This window comes from Ylistrum balloti, unplaced genomic scaffold (genome assembly GCF_031769215.1).
Source record: "Ylistrum balloti isolate Yb309-2 unplaced genomic scaffold, AGI_CSIRO_Ybal_v1 Utg369624, whole genome shotgun sequence".
NCBI lineage: Eukaryota > Metazoa > Mollusca > Bivalvia > Pectinida > Pectinidae > Ylistrum > Ylistrum balloti.
In genome coordinates, this window is record NW_026781893.1 from 508,895 (window position 1) to 533,135 (window position 24,241).

A 24,241-nucleotide genomic window follows, 5' to 3' on the forward strand; every position below is an offset into this window, starting at 1 on the left:
TCAGTAGAAATTCATTTCCTTTCTCACTAATCCTTTGATTACATGTTTTTGGCCAAAGCAGTAACAATGCAAAATTTGAAACAAAACCTGCATTGTGACTTACTATTTAATTTGACGCTGCATATACCTAGCAGAGGAAATTCTTATAGTGAAATAATAAAAAATATCCTGTGTTTCCTATTATCAATAAAAGCTGTTAAAAATCATCAAAAATCACTGTGTATATTATAATTACAGAGAGATCCTCTGAGGTAAACGTTGTGTGCCTTAATCAAGAGCACTGTACTGAAGAATGACTTCTTTGCAATCATAATGCTTCCTGTTTAGGAAGATTTTCAAAATCTATTTGGAAATGTATTTCAGAAATATGAGATCTCTTTGATGTAAAAGCTGATGTTTACTAAATAATGTATATTACTCTAAGTTAAAATAAACCTTTATACATATGAACACTTTCATTTTTGAAGCCTATTTGCTTAGGAACAACAAATTCTTTAAAACCATGCAAAAATAACATAAATATTCATGAATTCATAGACTGATATATGTTTGGAAACAAGAAATGAATTTGTGAACATTCACCTGAGTTCTATGCGTATATCAAACACACACTGAATGTAAATTCAACAGAAACAGACATCTTGATTTATCAACCAACCTTTTAACTGGTACCTACACCACCTTCCTGTGTCCCTGGCAGTCGTTGTTGATGATGAAATATTTCTCTAATGTATAAATTCATTGACTCATTTTACAACAAAAATGACTGATGCAACTTGTGTTAAATATCACACTGTACCATCACCGTACATAACAGGATCTTCCTTCAGGGTTCCAGTCATAGGTAGAACTCTCTAATAAAAAAATAAAACAAAATAATAGTTACATAACTAATCAATGATGAGCCAAATCATAACTGCTGGAAATACAGCAACAAGGGGCAACAACTCTGTAAAGAGTGTAATACAACAGCTGAATGAAATGGACGTTCCTACTTCCCTTAATGCTCAAGTGTAGCAAGCTTGGTAATTATCAGGTGATATATTGGTAAAAAAGATTGATTATTGATGTTTCTCTGGGCCTGACTCTTCTACTGTCATAAGGAACTGTCTCTCAGTTTATTCACTAACAATGACTCTTGTCATACATCAATGCTCGACACCAATCTAGCAGCTCTCAGTTTACTCACTAACAATGACTCTTGTCATACATCAATGCTCGACACCAATCTAACAGCTCTCAGTTTACTCACTAACAATGACTCTTGTCAGACAGCGATGCTCCACACCAATCTAAATGCGGTAAGAGTCACTTTATCCATACAGCAGAAGGATTTTACAAATTTCTTTTCTTCCTCTAAAGCAAATATATCCCATGCCTCTGTCCCTAGACCAAAATTAGTTAAAAGTTTGAGTTTAGGGGCTCAGCTCTATTTTAAGGCACTGATTATTGGGACCCATCACTCTTCACCAAAGGAAGCCTGACCTCAGTTACTTTTAGAGGTACTGTATCAAATTCAGCTCAAAACATATTTCTTTATTTAGTCAATGTTTTAAAGTGTTAATGAGGGTTTTTCCACTATAGACCGTAATATCATCGAGGATAGGATGGTTAAAATTCTAAGGTAACAGAAAATATAACATGTCATGAATATTATACATCAATGAATTATTATCAATAAAGCTTGAAATCAAATTTTGCATGAATGCCATGAAGTATAAATATATTTGCAGATTATTTCAAAAGTTGCAATGAATATCTCACCTTTAAATTTACTGATACTTTTTGAGAAATTTCATATGAAACTCCTTAAAAAGACCAAGAACATCTTTTATTTCTCCTTCTGGTGGCAAAATGGTCATACGGAGGTGGTAGGTGCCTTCTTTTTCCCCAAAGCCACTTCCAGGTACAGTGCAGATGCCCGTTTCTTCCAGGAGCTGGAAACAGTAGAAGGAGTCTGGTGTTTGGCCTCGGGCTTTTGCCTCCTCCACAGCTTTATCAGGTAGGAAAAGTCTTGGAAAAGAGTACATAGCTCCCTGGACCTCGTTGCATTTGATCCCATCAATAGAATTGAACAAATCTGTCACCATTCTGGCTTTTCTAGCTAGGCCTGCTAAAACTTCTTCCTTTTCTTTGGCATAGAGAGCTCCAGAAGGCTCATTTAAAGTTGGGAAATTAGAAACAACACTCATGACAGCCTGTCCTAGAATAGGAGGACACAGTTTAGCAGAAATGGATTTCAGGAGACAGGCTTTTACATCTGGCAGCATGTTAATCACCTCAAAATAACCTCCCCTGAAACCACACTCACCCAAATACCCTTTTGAAGCTGACATGAAGGAGGCCAGCTCTACCTGGCTGTATGGTGGACCCATCTCTGTCAACACTTTCTTAAAAGAAAAGAAAGCTGATCCTTTAGCATAGATGTTGTGTTGATAGACCTCATCTGCAAGTATCATCAGATTTTCATCAGAAGCAAATCGTATGATATCTTGAATATTCTGTTTGGTTAATACTTGACCTGTAGGATTGCCAGGGTTAATGACACAGATGGCGCGGGGTACACACTCTCCTCTGCATGAATTTAGAGCCCTTTTAAGTTCATCAAGATCAAGAGACCAATTTTTCTCTTCATTAAGGTAGTAACGTATGGGGTAAGCATTGTACTCGGTGAGCGTGGCAGAATATAGAGGATACTGGGGTACAGGTATCATGATTCCAGCACGATCTTTGCCATCTTTGCCAGTCATCAACATTGACAGAATGGTTTTGATACCATCGCTAGCTCCAGTGCAGAGGATAACATCTTCTGCTTTGCTTGGAATACCATCTCGTTTACTGATGTAGTTTGCAATATCCTCGCGGATTGGATCTATACCAGCACTAGCACTGTAAGAACCCACACTGCTCCCTCGACATCCATCAAGTATTCTACGAGCACGGCTTTTGGCATCTTCTGGAAAGTCTGGAGACTCAAACAATGGAGGATAAGAACAGAGAGCAATGACCTGGCGTAAAAAAGTGTTTGGGATTTGACCTGTAGCATGGCAGTCACCAATATTTGCCTTCATGACTCTAGCAAATGGTTTCTTAACACCTTCTTTTAGCTCCTTTTCAATCTCTGTTGCCCTAACTACAATTGGACCTCTCACTGCATACTGCATCTCCCTGACACGAGGATTAACGTTGTCCATAGTGAGGACTGGTGCATGGTGACCATTAATCCCATTCACTTGACTGTCACCCTGCATGTTTCTATAGATGACTGCTACAAAACTGATGAATATCTGTTTTGGATTATTTTCCTCACTTTTTCTGAAAGATAAAGAGAGGAAAAAGACTTTCAGCATGTTTTAGTTTCTTCATTTATACTGATCACAACTGATTGATTGCTAGCTTTGACATATTTGAACAGGAAAGGGATGACAAATATATTGTTGAGCTCTCAAATTTTCATCTATTAATTACAGAAAAGATATACTAAGGCGATTATTGTTACAATTCTGTTTCAATCTTTAAATGAGATCAGAAATACTGTGTATTGTGTACTTAATCATAATCAACAGTCCCAGTAGGGCTTAATTGATCACCTATTATTGATCTGTAGCTTACAAATAAGACTTTGTCTGTTTACTGAGTCAATTTCTGCAGACTTGAAATCCCATTCTCTTAGCAAGTAACTAAACAAGTAACCTGACCAGGGCCCTATTGTTTCCTTAAAAAAAGTTCTTAAGACCTTTCACTGAAGCCTTTTTTAACCTTTCATATAAGGGCTATACTCAAACATCATCATGATCCTTGATCTCTTAGTTATCGAGAAAGAACTGTTAAAACATTTTGACCTAAAAAGTGAAAAATAGGTCATCCATTTGCATCAAATTTGTCCAGATTGTATTTAAATGAGTATAAATGCATTCTGAACCAAAGGATGATGAATTATACATAACACCCATTTGGCACCATTCTGACAGAAATTACGTCAATGCTTTGCACATAGCCTTAAATAACATGTGTTATAACGTAATATTAATCATTAAGCTGGTTATGAATTTCAAAAACCTTCTCCTGTACGTAAACATAATGCAAAAAAAAAATTTTTTGAATTAGAAAAAATGATATTTTAACTAATATCTGAAATGTAAACATAACCACTGAATGTCTGTCAGATCTGTCAACAAACTTTCATTCATAGTGACAACAAATATAATCTGACCGACATTCAATAACTACAAGCCTACCTCCCGCCTCAATAAGATCCCTTGATAAACCCTCCACTGAAGGAGTGCAAGAGAGGTCTATACAACACAAAAGACAAAATCTATTTGCATCAGCTCATAACATCACATGTGTGGTCCCTATGTGATGAGGATGTCATGGAATCAGATACTTTATGCTTGCAGGATTATAAATAGCCTACTCTAAACGAAACTGTGACACCGGCAGGCCTACGTTACTGTTATAACTAATCATGCATTAGACATGCATGTGCTCCATGATCAACTGATAAATGAATTACTTGATCAACCTGCGATGACACACACAGTGGTAAGTGCCACGTTGATAAGGATATTTTTATAATTTTAAATGGTTACATGTGATTAACGGCAAAAAAAATCTTTTATATAATACCTACGACGTACCGCACCAGTCCGCCTGTGTTCTTATCGCAACGGCCAGGTCAAGGTCTTTCTTTTATAACTAAAAGGTTTTTTCGCTGGTGACACTAACAAAAACCGAGGTGTTCCGATATTCCTCAATTTTTCCATTGAGAGTTACTTCCCCTGCACAGCAGGTGCGAGGCGGCCACATCGAAGAAAAAATACGCTTCCAGTGTAGGTACAGATAGTTTGGGTTGTAATTTTCGTTATGCCTTTAACTATGATATTCGGTCGTCTAATAAGATAATCAATCCGTTTTTAGACAACTGCTTTTCTGACACAACAATACACGCTTGAATGTGGCATCCCATCAAACTTATTAAAATAACGTGCATAAAGTATATCTTACCGGGTTCATTAACTAGCAAAACTGCAAATAGTAAAATCTGCCAATATACTCATATGGAATACAAAATCAGTATATTTGGTTGAATGAGGAAGGTCTCCACGATCACGCCTTGCAACTTCTTCTTCTTCTTCAAAATAATGACAATCCGTCATCAGATATGTCATGTGCATGAATATGTACATAGGATTTTTGTTTGTTCTGAAAAAGCATATTACTAGGATTAAAGGCATAGAGTGTAGGTGAAGTATTTCCCGAATGGTAGCTGCGAAAGCTTCCATTGTGTCAGTTGTGCAAATACAGTCACCAACTGAGCCACCGAGAGATTGAATTGTTTAAAGGATAGAAGGAAAGTTTACAGGCGTTGTTGGATGTCTGTATGTTTGAAAGTAAGAGGTTTGCGATGGGAATGCATTGTACTCGTATCTGCTGTATTGAAGAGATCTGTAGGATCAGGATATTTAGGGCTTTATAGAACATACATGTGCAGTATATCCCCAGCCAGAAGATATATAGCTGGTGTTATGACGTGTTCAAATGAACTTTGCAGCATGACATTGGTCTTTCTAAAATTTATTCATTGTTGGTATTTGAGGAGTTCCATACAGATGACAAATATTCAAGATTGGGAAGGATTAACAACCGATTTTGTAGTCTCAATTTTTTTTTTTTATTTTGGGGGAACTAACCTAGAATATTTTGGCTTAGAAAGCCTTAGGATTGATTGGCTTTAGCAGTTACAGTCCCATTTCAGGTTGTTTTTATTAGTGATGTCAAGGAGTTTTGCTGAATCTGTAACTTCTATGGTATAAAAACATGAAACTGATAGCTGGATGAAAATTTGCTCTGCTGCTGGTTTAGAACTTATAGAACAGTACATTGGTCTTGGTTTAAATTTGTCAACCAGTCCCTTTCCCATTTATCTTCAGATGCAAGATCAGACTACATTTTGTTAACATTGTCCTGTGATTTTATCATTTGGTAAACAAGTTCTTCATCAGTAAAGAGACAGAGATTTCTAGATACATATTTGGGAATAATGACTATTCAAATGGGGAAAAGAATAGGTCTGAGGACCATTCCTTAGGGAACACCAGATGTTACGAGGACTGTAGATGAAATTTCTCAATTTAATACAAACAATTGAGTTCTGTTGGAGAGAGAAGAAGAGATCCAGTAGACAATTATTTTGATCAACAATAGAATTTCAATTCAGAAAAGAGGTACTGGGGAGAAACCATATTAGAAGTGTTTAGTAAATTCAATGATGATATATGTTTCTTGGTTGTGTTCAAAAGAAGAGGCTTGATCCTGGATGAAGGAGATTAATTGTGTTTCAAAGGATATTTCAGAATGGAGGCCATGTTGGGGGTTGTAGAGAGTGTTGATTGTTTGTAAGTGGTGCATGATGTTACTGCATATAATGTTCTAAACGCTGACAACATGATGTAGGTTAAAGTGATGGGGTGGTAGCTAATAGTATTGTGTTTATTACCTTTCGTTTAACCAAAGCTTATATTGGTATGGTTCCAATCATAGGGGACTGTTCCAGAAGTGAGTGATTTTTTAAAAAAAGTACTCTGAGAATAGAGGCCGCAACTGTTTTCGATTCCTTGAGAATTCTCCTGTAAATCTTGTCGAAGCCAGTGGTCTTATGAGGGTTTGTAATTTTTAAGTAGTTTTTCCGTGCTGTCTGTTGAGATTTAGATATTGTTGATTTTAAAGTGGGGATGGCTTGGTGCCTAGGATGTCTAGGATGTGTGAGTCAGTGTGTGGTGTGAGTGCCTTTTGGAATTGACAATTCAGCATGTTTGCCTTTTCTGGTGGTTTTTTTGTAATTGTCCATATAAGGATGATATGTTAGGGCCTTTTGTTTTTCATGATATTATACAGGGATTTTGGGAATACAGGTTTTTGATTGGTCATCATCTGGGATGTTCAGGACAATTTTTGTGTATAAGACCAATATGAATTTCAGATATTTTCTATCTCTAATTTTAATATTCTAAGGTATCATTTTCAGTATTTTTGCCCTGATTTTGGTTTTACTATATATTCTTTTTACTTGTTAATTTCCTTAATAAATCCGGGAAGCCCTTTTATTTTCTTTAGTAGTTTTGAGGTCATCATTGATGTTTGACTAATTTGCTTCATTATGCCTTTAATATGAACAAATCAAAATCAAAATAGGGGATATTTTAGCTCGGACCATTTCTGCATTGGCCTGTATCTCCAAGACTGGAATACGTGTTAATGGCAACGAGAATGGTACCACTCCACGTGACTGTCCCCTTTTGTTTTGTTGCCTATCATTTCAATATATATTATATATAAAGCTTGAGTGACAGGAATTGCTTTGAATTATCAAATGGTAACTCAAATGCAAGATAATTGGATATAGTAACATAACGTTCTTTTCAATTTTAAATGTGATAAAGAGGCATTCATGTGTATGTAAATGAATGATTTTTAAATGAATTTGAATAAAACCACTGGGTATAGGTCCCTGTACTTGTGGTCCTTGTACTGGGTATAGGTCCCTGTACTGGGTATTGGTCCGTGTGCTTGGTATTGGTCCCTGTCCTGGGTATAGGTCCCTGTACTGGGTATAGGACACTGTACTGGGTAAAGTTCCCTGTACTGGTGGTCCCTGTACAGGGTATTGGTCCCTGTACTGGGTATAGGTCCCTGTACTGGGTATTGATCCCTGTACTGGTAGAGTAAGTAATATATTAGTTTATTTTATTTAATATATTTGACAATAGGTGTATTACACATCCATAGTTTTACATGAAAAAACAAGCTCAGAGCAATTATCTTAATTCCTTTTCCTTTGACATTCTGGGAAAGACTTTTGACTCTTTGATGTGCGTGCATAGACTCGGTTTTAAGTGAGAGAAAGCTTTGAAGTTGTTGACATGCAAAACATAATAAAAATCCAGGCTAAAAGGCTCAAGCTGTGTATATATGAAAACATAAACAGACCATGGGTGCCAAACATATAAGCCAGCTGAAGTTTACATTGTTTTCTTACTATGAATTAATATGTTGATTGCTCTTATATCACCCTCTCTGTTATAGACCCTGAGTAATGGCGGGGGTTACTGTTGAAGATTGGCAGTCCAACAAGAGTGCACTGGCTTGTAACCGTTACATGTTGACTAATCAGATTGCTTGTGATGTCAATTTCCTAGTTGGAGAGGATCGTGTACGTATTCCCGTACACAAGTACATTCTGATCAGTAGAAGTTGTGTGTTCTACTCTATGTTCTGCGGGCCACTTGCCGAGACAAGCTCTGACATTACCTTACCTGATATTGAACCTGAGGTTTTCAGAGCACTGTTGTTGTAAGTTGAAGAGTGATTGAATTAATTTTACATCATTTAACATACATCTACCTTGTTATCAGCGTAATAACATTCACTACATAACTTTTGTTATCACATTCTTGCAGTGACACCTAGCTGATCTTTGTTACAGTTGTGATGTCATCACTTCATAATGTGATATCCATTATGACATCACCAATGAAAGACAGAAAGTGATATATGAATAATATTATCAGCTTGGATGTTGTACAAGGTTTTAATAATATTTTCTTAGTTTTCAAGGAAATATTGGAGTTAAATGATAAACATAATCTTGCATTTGTTCCCATTTCGTACCACATTCATCAAACTCATACACTTTACTTTGCTTGAGGCATGGTAAAATGAAAGAATCAAGGACATGATCTTGTATAAAGACACATACAACTTATACATGTACATGGCTTATGTCATTCATTTCATAGGTTTTGTATTGAATCATGAAGATATTTTATAAACCTTGGAAATCTTCAAATGCTATAGTTATTCAGAATTGTTTTTTATTTTAATCAGAGTTTTGTAATTAAAACAAATTTTGTTAGGGCAAGATTTACTGATTAAGACCGTAACTATTGTATGTATTGTGCATGTGATATCAGACTTCAAATTTCATAGCTAGGTCTTTCGAAAAAAAATAAGAACTGGTCAACACAAGTTAGGTCTTCGAAAAAAAATTCAGAACTGATCAACGCAAACGTGAATTTGGCTTGTTTTTGCAGGTTCCTTTACTGTGAGGAACTAGACATACAACCTCACATGGTTTTACCCCTGCTGTATGCAGCAAAGAAGTATTCCATCCAAGCTCTAGTAAGAAAATGCATACAATATCTGGAACTAGACCAGTCCTCAGAAAATATATGTGCAATCCTGGAACAAGCTCACATGTATGATGAAAAGGACCTAGAAAGGAAATGCATGGACTATATCTGTGGACATGCAAAGGATGTTATTCAGTCAGATGATTTTCTGGAGCTCAGCCCTACTTCTCTGATGTGTATTCTCAAATCTGATGAAATACAGGTAGATGAAAAGACAGTCCTCATGTGTGTACAAAAGTGGGCGGACAAAGAATGTGAGAGAAAAGACTGGGAAGTGTCTCCAGCCAACATTCGAAAAGCTCTTGGACCTCTCCTGTATCAAATCAGGTTTCCACTCCTGGGGGAAAAATATTTCACTGACATTGTAGCTGATATGGAAATTTTAAATGACACTGAAAAGGTTGAATTGTTCAAATACTTTTATAAAACAGGATCAAAGGTTGAAACTTTTGTCACAAGGAACAGATTTGCAAATAACACTTCTTCTGGCAGTGATTCATTCCATAGTGAGACGGATACACGACCAATACAGACTTGTATGAGATATCGGACAGTGTATGAGGACGGATCATGGTACTGTGGCGGGGAGCCTGATGCTGTTGCTTTCACATGTAATAGAACTATACAGTTAAATGGTGTTTTAGTATACGGTTCATATATAGGTGAAGGTGTATATGATGTCACATGTTCTGTTTACGACAGTGTTGAAAAGGAAATTGTGACACGTCGCACATCACTGAAGACCAGTGAAAGTCAACACACTTATCCAGTCCTTCTGGAGGTTCCCATTGAGATACCAAAGTCCAAAAAACATATTCTAGTTGTGAAACTCATCAGTTCTGAGGGACTGGACACTTACCAAGGAAAGAATGGAATGTCTTCTGTGTCTGTAGGATCAGTACAGTTCAGCTTCAGTAAATCAAAATACAGCAGAAATGGAACGGATGTTAAGATTGGACAAATTCCTGGCCTCCTGTTCACATGTAATGATGAAGATATTGATGAATTTTGAAGCAAATCAGTTTCTACAGCATACATGGAGTTATATGGAGTCCATGGAGAATTTGGCATTCATGTTGTATGTATATCAGTGGTCAATGAGAATGTGCTTTCATTGTTGCTTATTACAAGTGGTTACAATCTGCATGAACTTTTGTTAATCAGATTACTGAAATGAATAAAGTTCACATTAATTCTATGCATGTATCACAAAAGTATGAAGAAAATTTTGTTTCAGCTCTGACTCACAGCTGATCATCTTTATCACGAACCCTCCACTTCTGGGTCACAGGTTTAAGGCCTATGTGAGGCAGTTACCAGGTACTGGCTTCAGGTTTCTCTCTAGGAATTCTCAATTTCCTTCCAATACCAAAACCTGGCATATCCTTAAATGACCCTTACTGTTAACAGGACGTAAAGTAACAATAAAGCAATTAATTTATGACACTTGGTGATTGATAAAATATAGAATTATTCAATTAAATGACATTTTTTTCTCTACAAGGTTTTATGATTGTATAGCTTAGCCATGACTATATGTTATAAACCATATGTTTTCAATTTCAAGGTTTAGAAGAATACTAATTTGAAGCACAATGCAAATAACGGAAAATCATTATTTTTCTATCACAGTTATTTTGTTTAAGCTATAGCCTATGATCATGAAATAGTTGGCTTTTCATCGTTCACAAAAACTCACGGTTTTACCTGCTATATTATGAGTATCATTTTATGTTCATTATGGCTGACTGTCAGCAGTCATTTTTCCTGTATATGCCACACAAAAGTTTTCCTGGGATTTATTATGGTATGGTACATGTTGTCAGGTCATCTAACTGTGAAACTTTCATAAACTTTTATTGGTCTGGGGATATCCTCCCATAATTAGCAATCAATCTGCTTAATCATAATGGCAAGAAATACAGTATTTTGATTCAACAGTTGTTGGAAGAGTTATCACCCTTTGTTTTGTTAGTCATTATTTTTGCTCGGAGATTAGTTTTCAGTCAATTCCTTTATCTATATTACTTTCCTGAAGGTATATATTCAACTATTTTGGCAAGCATATATAATTGCCCTATGTTTTTTTTCCATCATTTTAATCTTACTGAGAGATTTCATCTTGCAGAGTTCAACCAATCTCGTTATAACTTGGTCTGATTTATCATATAAAATATCACACTATTTTACTCTGATGCATGTTTACCGGACAAGATTTTGAGAATTATTATCCTTTGTTCAGCTTTTTATCATATTTGTTAATCCTCTACCTTAGTTTTCAATTTATTTCTTACAAACTTTGTAATTACGTAAAATTGTGGTTAAATTTGTCGGTAGCATTTCTGATCAGAAAAGTTGTATTTCCCTATTTGTATTCCATTTCCTATTCCTGTTCTACCCTATAGTATTCTTGGTAGGTTGATAGCATTTGCATATTTCATTGAAAGGATAACATGATACCATACCGCATACTCCATTACTATTACTGCAAATACAACCCATGAGAGGGGAAAAAAATGACCAATCTTTCATTTAATCATTAAAGATAATCAATATGGAGCTGAAATTCTGTGAGAAAATTATAATTAAATGTGAAAACTTGTGATATGTATTTGTTTAATTCCTGTTACAATAATATATATATGTATATATAAATTGACCAAAGTAACTTGTATTTAAATTTGTTATATATATATGCTGATAACTTGCATGTAGTACTGTATATGGAGGTTTTGTTGTACAATTTCATAGTTTAAAATTTAACTTAAATCTGGTTGATTGTAGACATTTTACTTGATTAAAATACCAGTGTGCAATCAATGTGTACATACAGATTGCAGTCACATAGATATAATGTATTTATTATGTTATATATATATATATACGTTAAAATATAGCTAGATGGTTTGTGGATGAAACATTAAACATTAAAGGATGGGACTTTAGGTAATCAGTGTCATGATGCAATCGATATTCATAATTCAGAAGAGTTTAAACAAGGGGTAATTATAATGATTTGAAAACAGTGAAGTTCACATCAAAATTTCAAAAGAGTTTTTTTTTAAAAAAAGGCCATTGTTGACAATCGTCAGAACAAAAAGTAAGTCACATGATGTTTGTAGCCCACGATTATCAGATGGTGGTGGTCTGTTCATATTAACATGAATCTGTCATCCGTCCTTTAACAATTCTTGTTATTACTCTTTCTCAAATTTCATATGAAGGTTTCCCTTGGTCCTTAGTTGTGCCCTTTATAGGCGGACCAGAAAAGCAAAATGGCAAGAAGGTAGCCTTCCTTGATTTTGACATTGAAAGTTGGTTATCATTATTTCTTCAGAAATAAAGAAGGATCTTTGTCACATTTCAAATATAGACTGCCCTTGTTCCTTAATTGTGCTCTTTTGATTTTTGGACTTATCAGGAAAGCAGGTGGCCATTTGACAGTTAAAGATAATTAGAAGGAAAACCTGATTTCATATGATTAGGAGCAAAAACAGAGGAAAGAAGAGAAAAGTTTAAACTTTTAAAGAAGAAATAATTATAAAGATAAAAAAATGGTGAGTACTAAGATTGCCTTTTGATCACTTGTTAAAGATATCTTTCAATCATACCATGTGTATACATTTTTTGTAGTATTTTGTGTGCAAATAAATGTGCAGTGTCAATTTTGCGCCAAAATATTGTTGTCAAAAAGTTATGAAAAGAGACATTAATAAAAGATAAGAAATGAAAACAGAAGTAATGAATCATTAACATACTCAATTGAATTTGTTTGTGAAGTTGTATTATATGATGCAAAGTTTGTCAAACAAAAAATAAATGGATTGAATAAAAACAAAGTTTTTCTTGTGAAATAGCAGTTGTTTCCAGTGACGAATGGAAGACAATTCGGTGTCATGTTTTGACCTGTAGGGAAAAACAGTGGAACAGATGTACGATATTGATTATGTTAGCTGTATAAATATTGATTATAATTTAAACATGGATCATGCAGAACTCCAAATGTAACAACTTTAACAGCAACAGGATGGGGACCCTGAAATGTTCATGGTCGACACGATACATCCATTTGTTGTAATTAAATATTGTTCTCGTGTGAGAATGTGACATTACTTACATTGAATGCTAAAGATTTTCATTTACAAATGCTAGGACAAAATTGCTGGATGGATTCACTGTTAGCTATTTTTTGTATGTAATTCTATATATGTAACTTTAATATGTAGGAGATGTTGTCTCTGTTCATGCTCTACTTATGTCTTTTCAAACAGGTCTAAACTGATTTGTAATTGTTACCAACAAGCAATATGATAATACATAAGAATATCTGTGAAACAGAAAAGTCATCAAATTCATGTATAATTCAGATATGGAGGTATCCTGTTAGATGGTGGTTATCTAAAGATAATAGGATGTGGTTGATGTAAACAATATCCTACATGTGTTAAGTTTAAAACAAAAAAAGAATTTGCACATACCTTCAGTATAATGATAGCTCTGTTGTATAATATATTGCGATATCATTTCGCTTTAGCAGCACCTCTCATTAGGTTAACTTTATAATAAACAATACAGTGATATCAGTGCTATGTCCTTAATCTGCTTGGTAAAAATGTAATAGAAATTATTGTTTAATTATGTACATGGAGGTACGGAGAGGTATGCATTTATACAACATGGGCGTCGACACATAACAATAATCCAAACAATATTGAAAGGGAAAAAGAAAACACATGTACCTTTCACTTCTTCACTTTAATAGAAGGACACAAACACATTTTCATGCAAAAACACATATCTAAGTAATATGATAATTAAACGTAAACAGTTGTGAAAAAAAACTGTCTGAAGATCATAATCAATCCATGTCTACAAATTAAACAGCGTATCAAACAAGATAATTAGCCATTTTATTACTGCTATGTGTCCATGACCTTTGAATTTAGACAGCAGTTAAGGTAAAATAGAAAGTTACAGAACTCTGCCAACTACTCTCCAATAAGGCATATTTTTTAATTTTATACATGTATCAATGAAGTAGCACAAAAGATATCAAAGTCCTGTAAAATTGTCAGAATGTTTATTTAAACAGTTCAATCTGGTGAAGTAATATGTACCTTCTAACATCACAAGAAACTTCAAATCACTGCTCTTCCACAGATACTTTTATCAGTAAACATACAGGTATGACTGAGCCCATATCTTGCAAGCATAACTCCAGGCAATGTGGGTTTCAGAGCAACGGGTACAGAAATGACTGGACATCAAATAGGTTATGGGAAGAGTGAAGGGGTTATTGGGGTAGGCATTGTGATGGGGAAGGGACTGAAAATATCACTCGACCAAAATGCTTCTCAACAGATTATTGGCAAATAACTTAAAACACAGCAAACGTCCACCCAGATATCTCATTTAATATAATAATGTATATTTAGAACCAATCTTGTTCAGGTCCGTAGTTTTATTATTAGGATTGGAGATCTTTGTTGGAACTGTATATGCAATTATAACAACTTCCAATAACTACGTCATCCTATAACAACATGTGCATGTGTGCAAAGGTGACAGCAACACAAAGTAATCACTCTGACAAAATACTGATGTGAATGAATTTATGGGTTATCCAAGAGACAGCACTTGTGCTGAAATGAGGCTCTAAACACATACCTCCTGTGTCCGACCAATATTTAAAAATTTGTATTATTTTGTTCTGTGTGTTTTCCAACTCAAGCACCAGATTTCAGACGTGAGAGATAAATTTGTAGGTGTCTGGTGCAGTACCGTTCTCAGATGTTGTTAAATGTTGAATAACACATACCCAAAAACCAATCATTGTGTTGTGAATTGCTCTACTCTCCTGTTCAATGGGACAAGAGAGGGTAGCAGGGCAACAAGGTAGCTATGAACTTCTGGTTGGTGAGGCAGATAAGGGCATGGAGAGCTGCAATGTTGCAGCTGTGTCAACATTTTGATTCTGTAATATTGTGTAGCTGTAATGTTACAGCTTTGACAACACTAAGATTCTGTTACATTGTGTAACTTCAGTACTATAGGTCTGATGTGATTCTGTTATATTCCTGAGGTAAGAGGAGCCGGGTATTAATATTAGTACTTGCTGAAGAGCGGCGGCAAAAACAGTTAAAACACCAATTACACAAACACGGGAAAATACCAGGATACTGATTATACCAGAGGTATAAAAACTTGTTATAGGAATAACATAAAACAGTGTATGAGAAAGACAGACAAAAAGGAAGTAATCACTCTTACTTGTATCATTTTAAAAGGTGTCCGTGTTTTACACATATTTATACATAAATATAAAAACAAAATATTGGCATGGCAACTAAAATTCTAAATCACAATCACTAACGTTAACATCAATGCAATCGCCTGAAGATGGTGGCAAGACTTTTAAACGTTAGTGATTGTGATTTTTGGAATTTTAGTTGCCATGTTAAAATTTTGATTTTATATTTATATGTATGATGCACAAAAAACAAAGTGTTTCTCATATTTGAGGTATATATATAATATATACATTATTGAACACCTAACATATCTAAGGTACACCGAAATTTAGTGTTTATTGACATTTATGGGTGAAATGGTGTCAACACTTCCATATAACTTGATTTTTATCTTTTAGAGATGCATTCATTACAAGCTTGTAGATAGATGTGCTCAAGGACGAGAATGAAAACAAACTACCAGATTTAGGGAAAATAAAAAGAGGGAAGTTCTGAACGATTGCAGAGGTACATTGTATCTTGCACAATAAGTCATTCTGTAGTAAATTGCTGTTTCATACTGTCCGCGGCAAGGCAGCAATGTGATGGAAGGAGGGGTGGGGTGGCTTTGTGAGCAGTAACAATGGACTGATTGTAGGGAAAGGTAGGGCAGCAAAGTAGGAGACGTTGGGTAGTAGGGAAGGAAAATCAAGGCAGGCATGTAGCAGAACAGCAATGTAGAGGAAGTTAGAGTAGCAATGTACGAGTGTGTAATGGAGCAACTCTGGGGAGGGAAGGGGAGTATGTAGTGGGGCAGCAATACATTGGCAGTACAATGCAGGAAAAAGGTAGAACAATATTGAAGGGGAGGGATGGGGATAGGATGGCATTGTAGGGATGGTTGGTCAACAATGCAGGGAAGGTTTGAGTGCACTTGTGGCAATTTGAAGTAATGGGAAGTAAATGACAAATGATGAGGTTGACAAATGTCTTTTTGAAGATAAATTTAAACATATACAAATTGAACCAAATAATTAATGTTCACTATACTAAGTATACACATGTACCTTGCACCTATCTAATTTGTACAAATGTGTTCTGTTTTCAAACATACCAACCACTTCAATAGCATTGATTTCTTATCAATAATGCCGCAATTTAGATTCTTTAAATGACAATATAATGCATTGTACAAATCAAATGAAAACACAACTACAAATCAATATATTAGGTTTCAATTTATTGATTCTAATACCCGACGATCCCACAGGTTCAACACCTATTTATTTACAAAAAAAAAAATGTTCAAGTAACCATACAAAAAAAACCAATATTGTTAAGAAGTACTACTAATAATACTAATCATTTATAAGAGCTCACTGTATAATCCAAATGGTATTGGAGTGATCATTATTTAGGACTAACAGCAACAAAAAAACAAAGATGAAACATATGAGCTGAAGGTGAATGATGAATTGGTGTTATTTTACTGGTCGATTGCATTGGCACATCCCGCTTATAATAGAGCGTTCTCTGGTCCTTGAGAAAAAGTACTGCTGCTTAGCTGCATCAACTTGCAGTTGAAGCTGGATATGGATCATTTTGTAAAATAGTATTCTATTCATTTGCCATTTGAAACAAACATGGAGCAATTTCAATCAATGTATGAAAAAATGTAGGATGTACATTTCGCTAGTCAGTTAATTTCCTTCATTTAAATAAAAAGTAACAGATCTGATGGAAGTTTTGCGATGCAGCAACATTTAAAATTTAACATTCAAACCTTGATTGATAACTGTACAGACCATAACTCCACCTGTGATATATATATAGTAACACAATCTTATAACATCTGCCTTGCCACTTACAATGTTTGATATATAATACTTCCTTTTATTTGCCTATTTTTTCTCACTGATCTTGTCCTTTTATATAAAATCATGTGCTTCAAAACACTCCTTTCCATCTACCAGTCAGAAACTTTCCATAGAAGTCTAAGACACAACTTTTGATTTCCTTTGAAAATATGCCATTAGCATATTAAACTAATCATTTCCTGTTGATTTGTTCCCTTTAGCACCTGAACACCGTATACACCATCATATCACTCCATTAATAGTGATGACAAAGCATAAATTTCAGAATAATTATATACTTATAAATAATGTTCCCCTCTGATTGCATTTCATAGCAGTTCCATTTGAACTATAACAAGTTAGTTGCAATTATATACAATTGAATTATTATTAATTATAATTATCATTTTTGCTTTTTCACGAAACTGAACCATCTTTGTTTGAATATAGTGTACAATCTGACAAAAATACCCGCTAACATCTCTAAAAAATAATCACATTGAACTCTGTTAATGAGGACTGGCATACACACCACAAATTCAAACGTATTAATATTGCATGCAGTGCTGTACAATAATATTTCTATATTCACTTATCTGAGCTTATTAGACTTAATTACAAAGAAAAATATTTTCACTTTAAAAAAACAATACACACAAAAAAAAGACCTTTTTATAACACAGGTTAAAATCATATGAAGTTTGTGACAAAATGTCTTGTAGCTATTACATATTTTTGTGTCTAAAATGTGATGTTTCCATGTGTTGAAACCTTGACTACTTTCTTTGTCTTACACATTTGACAGACCCTTGTTAGGGATTAAGGTGACTGACAGACAGTAGACACAATTGATAAAAGTTCCTTATAACCATATACTATTAAATACACACGTGAACAAAAAAACCATTAATATCACACTGACATCATATAAACAAATCATTTTTGTTTTTCTATTGTCTGGGGAAAAGGAACAAAATTGAGGAAACATTACTGTCTTTAAAAAAACTCCCAAAATTTATGTAACAGCGTGAATTGTGATCAATGGATATGACATAGATTTATCCATGTAACTGACAAACATCCCACACTAACGCAATTACACTGAAAATCAACTTTTCAAAAAAAATAGTTGAATTTTGTCATATCTAACTGTAGCACTAAACAAGAGGACCATAGGGTCTGTACTGCTCACCTGGCTAAGCATTTAAAAGATTTATATCTATGTTTTTATTCTATTTTTTATTTCAGGCAATATGTATGGTTATAGGTGTTTGTCTTATAAAGGGGAACCCTGTTCTGTTGTAAAGGCAGATTAAATAGCGTTGCCCATGTCCGTCCCGTCCCGTCCCGTTCTGTCCCGTCCCAAATCAGTATATACCACCTAACAACTTCATTCGGAAGGCAATTTTCATGAAACTTCATACAAATATCAAGTATGGAAAGACCTCATGCAGTGTTGAATTTCTCGGCATTCTAAAAAATGATGGCCACCAGGGGAAGATAAATCAAAAAAGAGGAACATCATCTTAATACATCTACATAATTTGGTGCTTGTGGGTTTTAATGCATAAGGAACTAATATACTCCCTCATTTTTTCCAGAGAACAAAATTCCAAATTCATGTACGTTAAATCAACTTGTCAATTTAAGTATGAAACTTAAGTTGTACATAGTTGCATACAAATTAACAAAATCATCTCTTTCGGAGCTTTCACTATTATTTCACATGGGGGTCTTACAGACATTTTCTAGTTTTACATATATATTGCATTATATTTGCGTTTCCATTTGCCAATGTTACGAGATGTCCGCATAGTGCAGTGATTGTTTTCTTTTTTTGTTGTTTTGACGTTTAGTTTTTCGGGTTGTATTTTGAATGGAGTGTGAAGACTGGGGAGTCCTCTACAATGTCTTTTATTCTTATTTGTTTTTCTATGTGGTAAGGAATGCAATTCTAATTTGTTTTTGAGTTTCTTATTTGACTCTGCATGTAAAATTTGGATGGGTTGATGAGGTGAGTGAGAGAAAGAATGATTTAACCAAGAAAGCCCATTTTGGTATGTAATAACTATTTGTGGTATGCTTTGTGGATTTTTTGTTGAGTGCTGATTTGAGCAAGCTCTGTGGTGTGTCTACAGTTCTGTCAATAGTTTCATCTATAATTAGGACATTTATGTAATCAGGGTCGAGGACCTACCAGAATTATTGTATCAGATCAGGGATATTGTTCTTTGTGGCATTTGTCATTTGATGAAAGCAAAATAACAACCACTAGTGCCAATTTCTGAATGTGAAAACAGCAATGCAGTAGCTGAATATAAAACATCATTCAAATTGGTCGCAATCAAATATGGTTTCTTAAAGGTTTAATGATCTGCACGACAATTTTCCTGTGTTGCCCATGACTATCTAATCACTGTTTGCCTAGATGTCTGAAGCTTTTCAAATCCTTTCATAAGGTTTGTGGGACTTTGTCATGTCCAAATACACCCCAAATTTACCGACTTTTCTGAAAATTCCACAACCTGAAAAAAATTCCTGGACATACCTTCCCTACAAAACAGATGGACACTACGGTATGTCATAAGCTCACTTGACCTTAAAGGCCAGGTGAGTTAAAAAAATTAGTACATACACATATGTAACCTCTCTGTATATTCCCCTTTATTTACATATGAATATGGAATTCTGTTCACTAATACAATACAAATGTAATATGATCTACTGGTCATTGTTTTAACATATACCTCTTCAACCATATATAGATACATGTACATGATTTTGGTAACTGCCCTTAAAAATGCAATGTTTATATAACTGACCAAGTTTTTGGAACGAAAAAAACAAATCAATTCTTATAGCCCGAAAATTACATCCAGAATGGAAAGTTGTACACGATATGATTGTCTCCTGTTAACTTTGGCAGGGATAAAGTATTATTAGGATGCAATTACCAAGTATTGTATATAAACGATAAAAGAAGATCAAATCTTACACAAAATCATTAAAGAAATCAGATTTACAAATCACAGGCACACTGGGCAAAACATAAAGGTAAACGAAAATACAAAATAATATAAAACAAGGATTGTGTCTTCGCTTTGTCAAATTCCATTGCTAAAATGAAACAGATGAGAAATGTTCACCGTAAGTATCTTCAACTGCTTGGGACTTAACTTCCTGACTGTTTTCACAATACTGGCAATGATTAGTTCACTAAAGCACATGGTGCTGCACAAGTCATTCTTCAAACAAAATAAACACAGAATTTGCATAAATGATGGTAGTTTATCCTAAAAAAATTTGAATGTTTTGTTTTAATTGTAATGACAAAAAAGCCATTATAAATATCTAGTCACCTTTACAAAATTCACCTACAAGATAAATATGGAAATCAAACATCAGCAGTATTCTGAAAAAAGGATATACACCAAAATTTATATAACCTTAACAAAAATGTAGTGTAATTACAGTAGTTTCAGTTCCTACAACTTCCACACTGGTTTTCCACTATATACACAGAAATAACATAGACCAGTGTTTTCTATACAATTCCTAAGAAACAATTTATCATAGCTCTGACTTATATGACCTGTACTCTTATCACAGAAAGATAACAATCTGGCAACACATTCTAATACATTTGTATTTGACATATGGAGCAAAGAAACATAACCAAATAACTTCTGAAGTATACAAAAATAATTCATTTACACATTTATGAAAAAAAATGTATTCATTTAAATAATTATGAATAATAAGCACTAAATAAATTCTTTAAGATAAACAAGTACATAACAATACAAGTATGAACATTTAGGATATTAATGAATCTGCATTTGATATGACTTTCAGAAAGGTTGTTATTAGGACAAGGCCAAAGAGGTAAATAAGAATTTTCTGTCTGAAATTTTGCGTCTTCAGGACGGTCAGAAGGCAACAACACAAACAATGATAAATAACACATATTGGATTTCCCTTGATGTAATGTTTTGTTTATGATCATCTCAAGTTTGTTTTTCATTTCAAAAATGACTTTTTTTCTCAATCAGTGTATTTTTATGTATAACTATACAAATGAGAGGTTGTGGCATTGTTTTATATTAACTTCCTTGACAACAGTATCTTATTTTCTCATCCTTGTCCGTGGATGGAATCGTAAATCGTTAGTTGTAAAAATCACTCTCACAGCAGTAAAAATCACTCTAGTAGTCGTGAAAGTCAAATTACCAGTCATTACAATCAGACTTAGGCCACAAAAATTAACTTTCATGAATATTACACTTACCATCATGAAAAGTATTTTGAAAGTCTTGAAATCATACTGGTGATCATGAAAATTAATAACATTCACAAAAATACACCAACAATTATGAAGATCATCCAAACTGACGAACAAGGCATTCTATCAGACGTAGAAACCACTCTAACACTCATCAAATCACTTTCTCAGTTATTTCAACAATCATGACAAACCTTCTTACATGAAAGAAAATCACTCTTACAGCCACGAAAATCACAGTCCTGATAATCACACTAACATTCATGAAAATTACATAAACAGTAATTAACGCATTATCAGTAACTCCCTGTAACATTAAGGGGAAAAACACCTACTGTAATGAAAACATTCCTTGCAGTCAAGAAAAGCACACTAACATTAATGAATATTACACTAAAATACACTAAAAGTAATGAAACCCATTCTTACAGTAATGAAAATCAAACTAACATGAAAATCAAACTAACATTATTTGTATGAAAATTTAACCATTTTTCTCTTGAGCCAGTGAAGGTACCGTATTATATCTGATCAAAGGCCTTTAAGCTACAGTCTACATAATAATCAAGCGCCAGTTTCATATCTGACTTTTTAAAATGTCAGTATGGATATACCCTTAACGTCTAAACTTACTAACAACCAGATGTTGACTGTACAAATGATCCTATGATGACTTTAAGTTGATTTCCAGTGTTGTATTGCTTTTTTTTAGGAAAGCTTGTGATGGTTTTAGGTATGGTTGAAATATCTACAGACAGCCATGGAGACACTGTAAATATATCCAAACTTTACTAAACTGTACTAATACTGATCACAGTTGTAATACACTATTCACAAATCCTCACTAAAATATAAATTTCTCTAAAGATATAAGATTATGGAAAAAATACTGATAAAATTATTCAAATCAACAAAAGACCCAATTTACAAATAAGGCAGTTAAATTAAAAAACTAAATATAAAAAAACATTCAATGTACCCGCACCTTTGGCCTTTATAACAAGTTTGATTGCTTTACAAATTATACATTCTCTGAAACTGACCTTAACTTTTAAGTTTGTAATAGTGTTGAAGGTGACTTTTGTCAAAATCGATGTAATCTATTCATCTTCTTTTTATGACTTAAAGTGACAAGTTTAAGGTGCACAAACAACATAGAGTTTCTATATAGCTTAAATGATTACGAACCTATCATCAGGATTTAATAATTATGACTAAAAATAAAATGAAAATAATTCCAAAACAAAATCTGATATAATGGTTTATCTATTAGATCCTAGCTGATGGAATGTATTCAAAACAAGCCCTAGTGGAGAATGGATTCTGTACTAATAAGGTGTAAGTTTATAGAGATATACCCACACACAGACACACAGAAAAAAAGATACCCTATTCAGACTAGTACTTGAGTCACATGATGCAGCATCAGTGATGAGTCCTTGAAGGACTAAAATGCTGTATAATACTAGTAATTCCTCATTTGCCTCTACTCTCTCTGATTCTACATATGTTTTGAAAGATGCAAATTTCATGTGTGTGCCTTTCATAGAATCCTTTTAAACTCCAACACTACAAATGTAAGAAGAAAAAATATAGAAAAGAAGAAAAAGAAAATCATGAAATGAGTAAGAAAAATAGAGAATCACCAAATACATTAAGCTGTAAAGCACAGACCTGACTTTAAGTACCATTTTTTTAATCATATGACCAAGTTTTAATAGGTTGATATTGTCGCAGTATTACTCAACGTTGTAAAATGACATCACATAACAGATCTACAAACTCGCTACTGATTTAGGTACGGCATGATCACATGACCAAGATCATACACGGATGCATTGGTTGGGAATAGTTCAGTAAACCACAGTCACATGATAAATGAACCTCCCATTTCTATAATACTCACACTCCTCCCTTTATTTCGTTGTAGTGTACATAAAATGATGGGGTTTTTTTTTTTTTATATTTTTGATTGGTCAATATTAACCATCACCATGGCACCGAAAATTCATTTTACATCTACAGATAATTAAATCAGTTTAATCAATTAAATGATAAAAATAATAGTTTAAATTTTGTTTGAGCAAACAGATCTTTTCTATACATCTTCTATTTTTTTTGTTACATGAACATGTATCTACCTACATAGAAAACAAACGAAAGTACACAATAAACCTTTATATAATATATAAAACAATATATATCCATATTTTTGAATAAGTAAAATCTATCTCCCTCTGTTAAGTCTACTACAACTACACATTTATATCTAAATAAAAAATACCTTGTGTCTAAATTATCTACATTTCCTTTTGACTCATAGAATTAACTGTCTTTCACAGATATTACCTGTGACTTTTAAAATTTTTTGAAAAGTTGTTTCATCTCAATCAGGAGGCTGATCAACGTAAAACAAATTTTAGGTGTCCTTTAACATTTATGGTAACAAGTTATCATAATAAGAACTATACCTAGTAAAAAGAAAACCATTCCCTTGACAGTAAAAATTCCATAAACTGTTAATGCAATTTCATTTCAAACTCATGACTGCCAGTACGATAATTATTTGTCAATGCAAGGGATGCCTGTAATGAGGATTTAAATTCAAGCATAATTATCTTGGTAAATGAACACAAAAATCTCACAAAAATACACATTAGTAACTTTTGTAACTAGTGTTAT

The 24,241-nt window shown here is 33.9% G+C and overlaps 2 protein-coding genes across 3 annotated transcripts; one reads left to right on the forward strand and one right to left on the reverse strand.

The window, feature by feature from the left end:
* Positions 1-508: 508 nt before the first annotated feature.
* LOC132550912 (alanine aminotransferase 2-like) lies at positions 509-3,251 on the reverse strand. Its single transcript, XM_060215017.1, has 2 exons — positions 1,765-3,251; positions 509-854 (listed from the first exon to the last, which is right to left on the reverse strand). The coding sequence occupies exon 1, from the start codon at positions 3,249-3,251 to the stop codon at positions 1,773-1,775; it is 1,479 nt and encodes a 492-aa protein (XP_060071000.1). The 3' UTR covers positions 509-854; positions 1,765-1,772.
* Positions 3,252-4,496: 1,245 nt separating this feature from the next.
* Positions 4,497-11,910, forward strand: LOC132550355 (BTB/POZ domain-containing protein 6-like). 2 transcript variants are annotated; one of them, XM_060214408.1, is made up of 3 exons: positions 4,497-4,545; positions 8,086-8,352; positions 9,093-11,910. In XM_060214408.1, exons 2-3 carry the CDS (start codon positions 8,096-8,098, stop codon positions 10,201-10,203), a joined length of 1,368 nt encoding a protein of 455 aa, XP_060070391.1. In that variant the 5' UTR covers positions 4,497-4,545; positions 8,086-8,095; the 3' UTR covers positions 10,204-11,910. The 2 variants fall into 2 exon arrangements, with proteins under 2 accessions (XP_060070391.1, XP_060070399.1); XM_060214416.1 differs by lacking the exon at positions 4,497-4,545 and adding an exon at positions 4,772-4,832.
* Positions 11,911-24,241: the final 12,331 nt, after the last annotated feature.

What these genes read in the sequence shown, in the direction of transcription:
- LOC132550912 (XM_060215017.1), bottom strand. Translation starts at nt 3,251, where the DNA reads ATGCAGGGTGACAGTCAAGTGAATGGGATTAATGGTCACCATGCACCA.
- LOC132550355 (XM_060214408.1), top strand. Translation starts at nt 8,096, where the DNA reads ATGGCGGGGGTTACTGTTGAAGATTGGCAGTCCAACAAGAGTGCACTG. An exon ending in GTTTTCAGAGCACTGTTGTT is followed by an intron (nt 8,353 to 9,092) that starts GTAAGTTGAAGA and finishes TTGTTTTTGCAG; the next exon opens with GTTCCTTTACTGTGAGGAAC.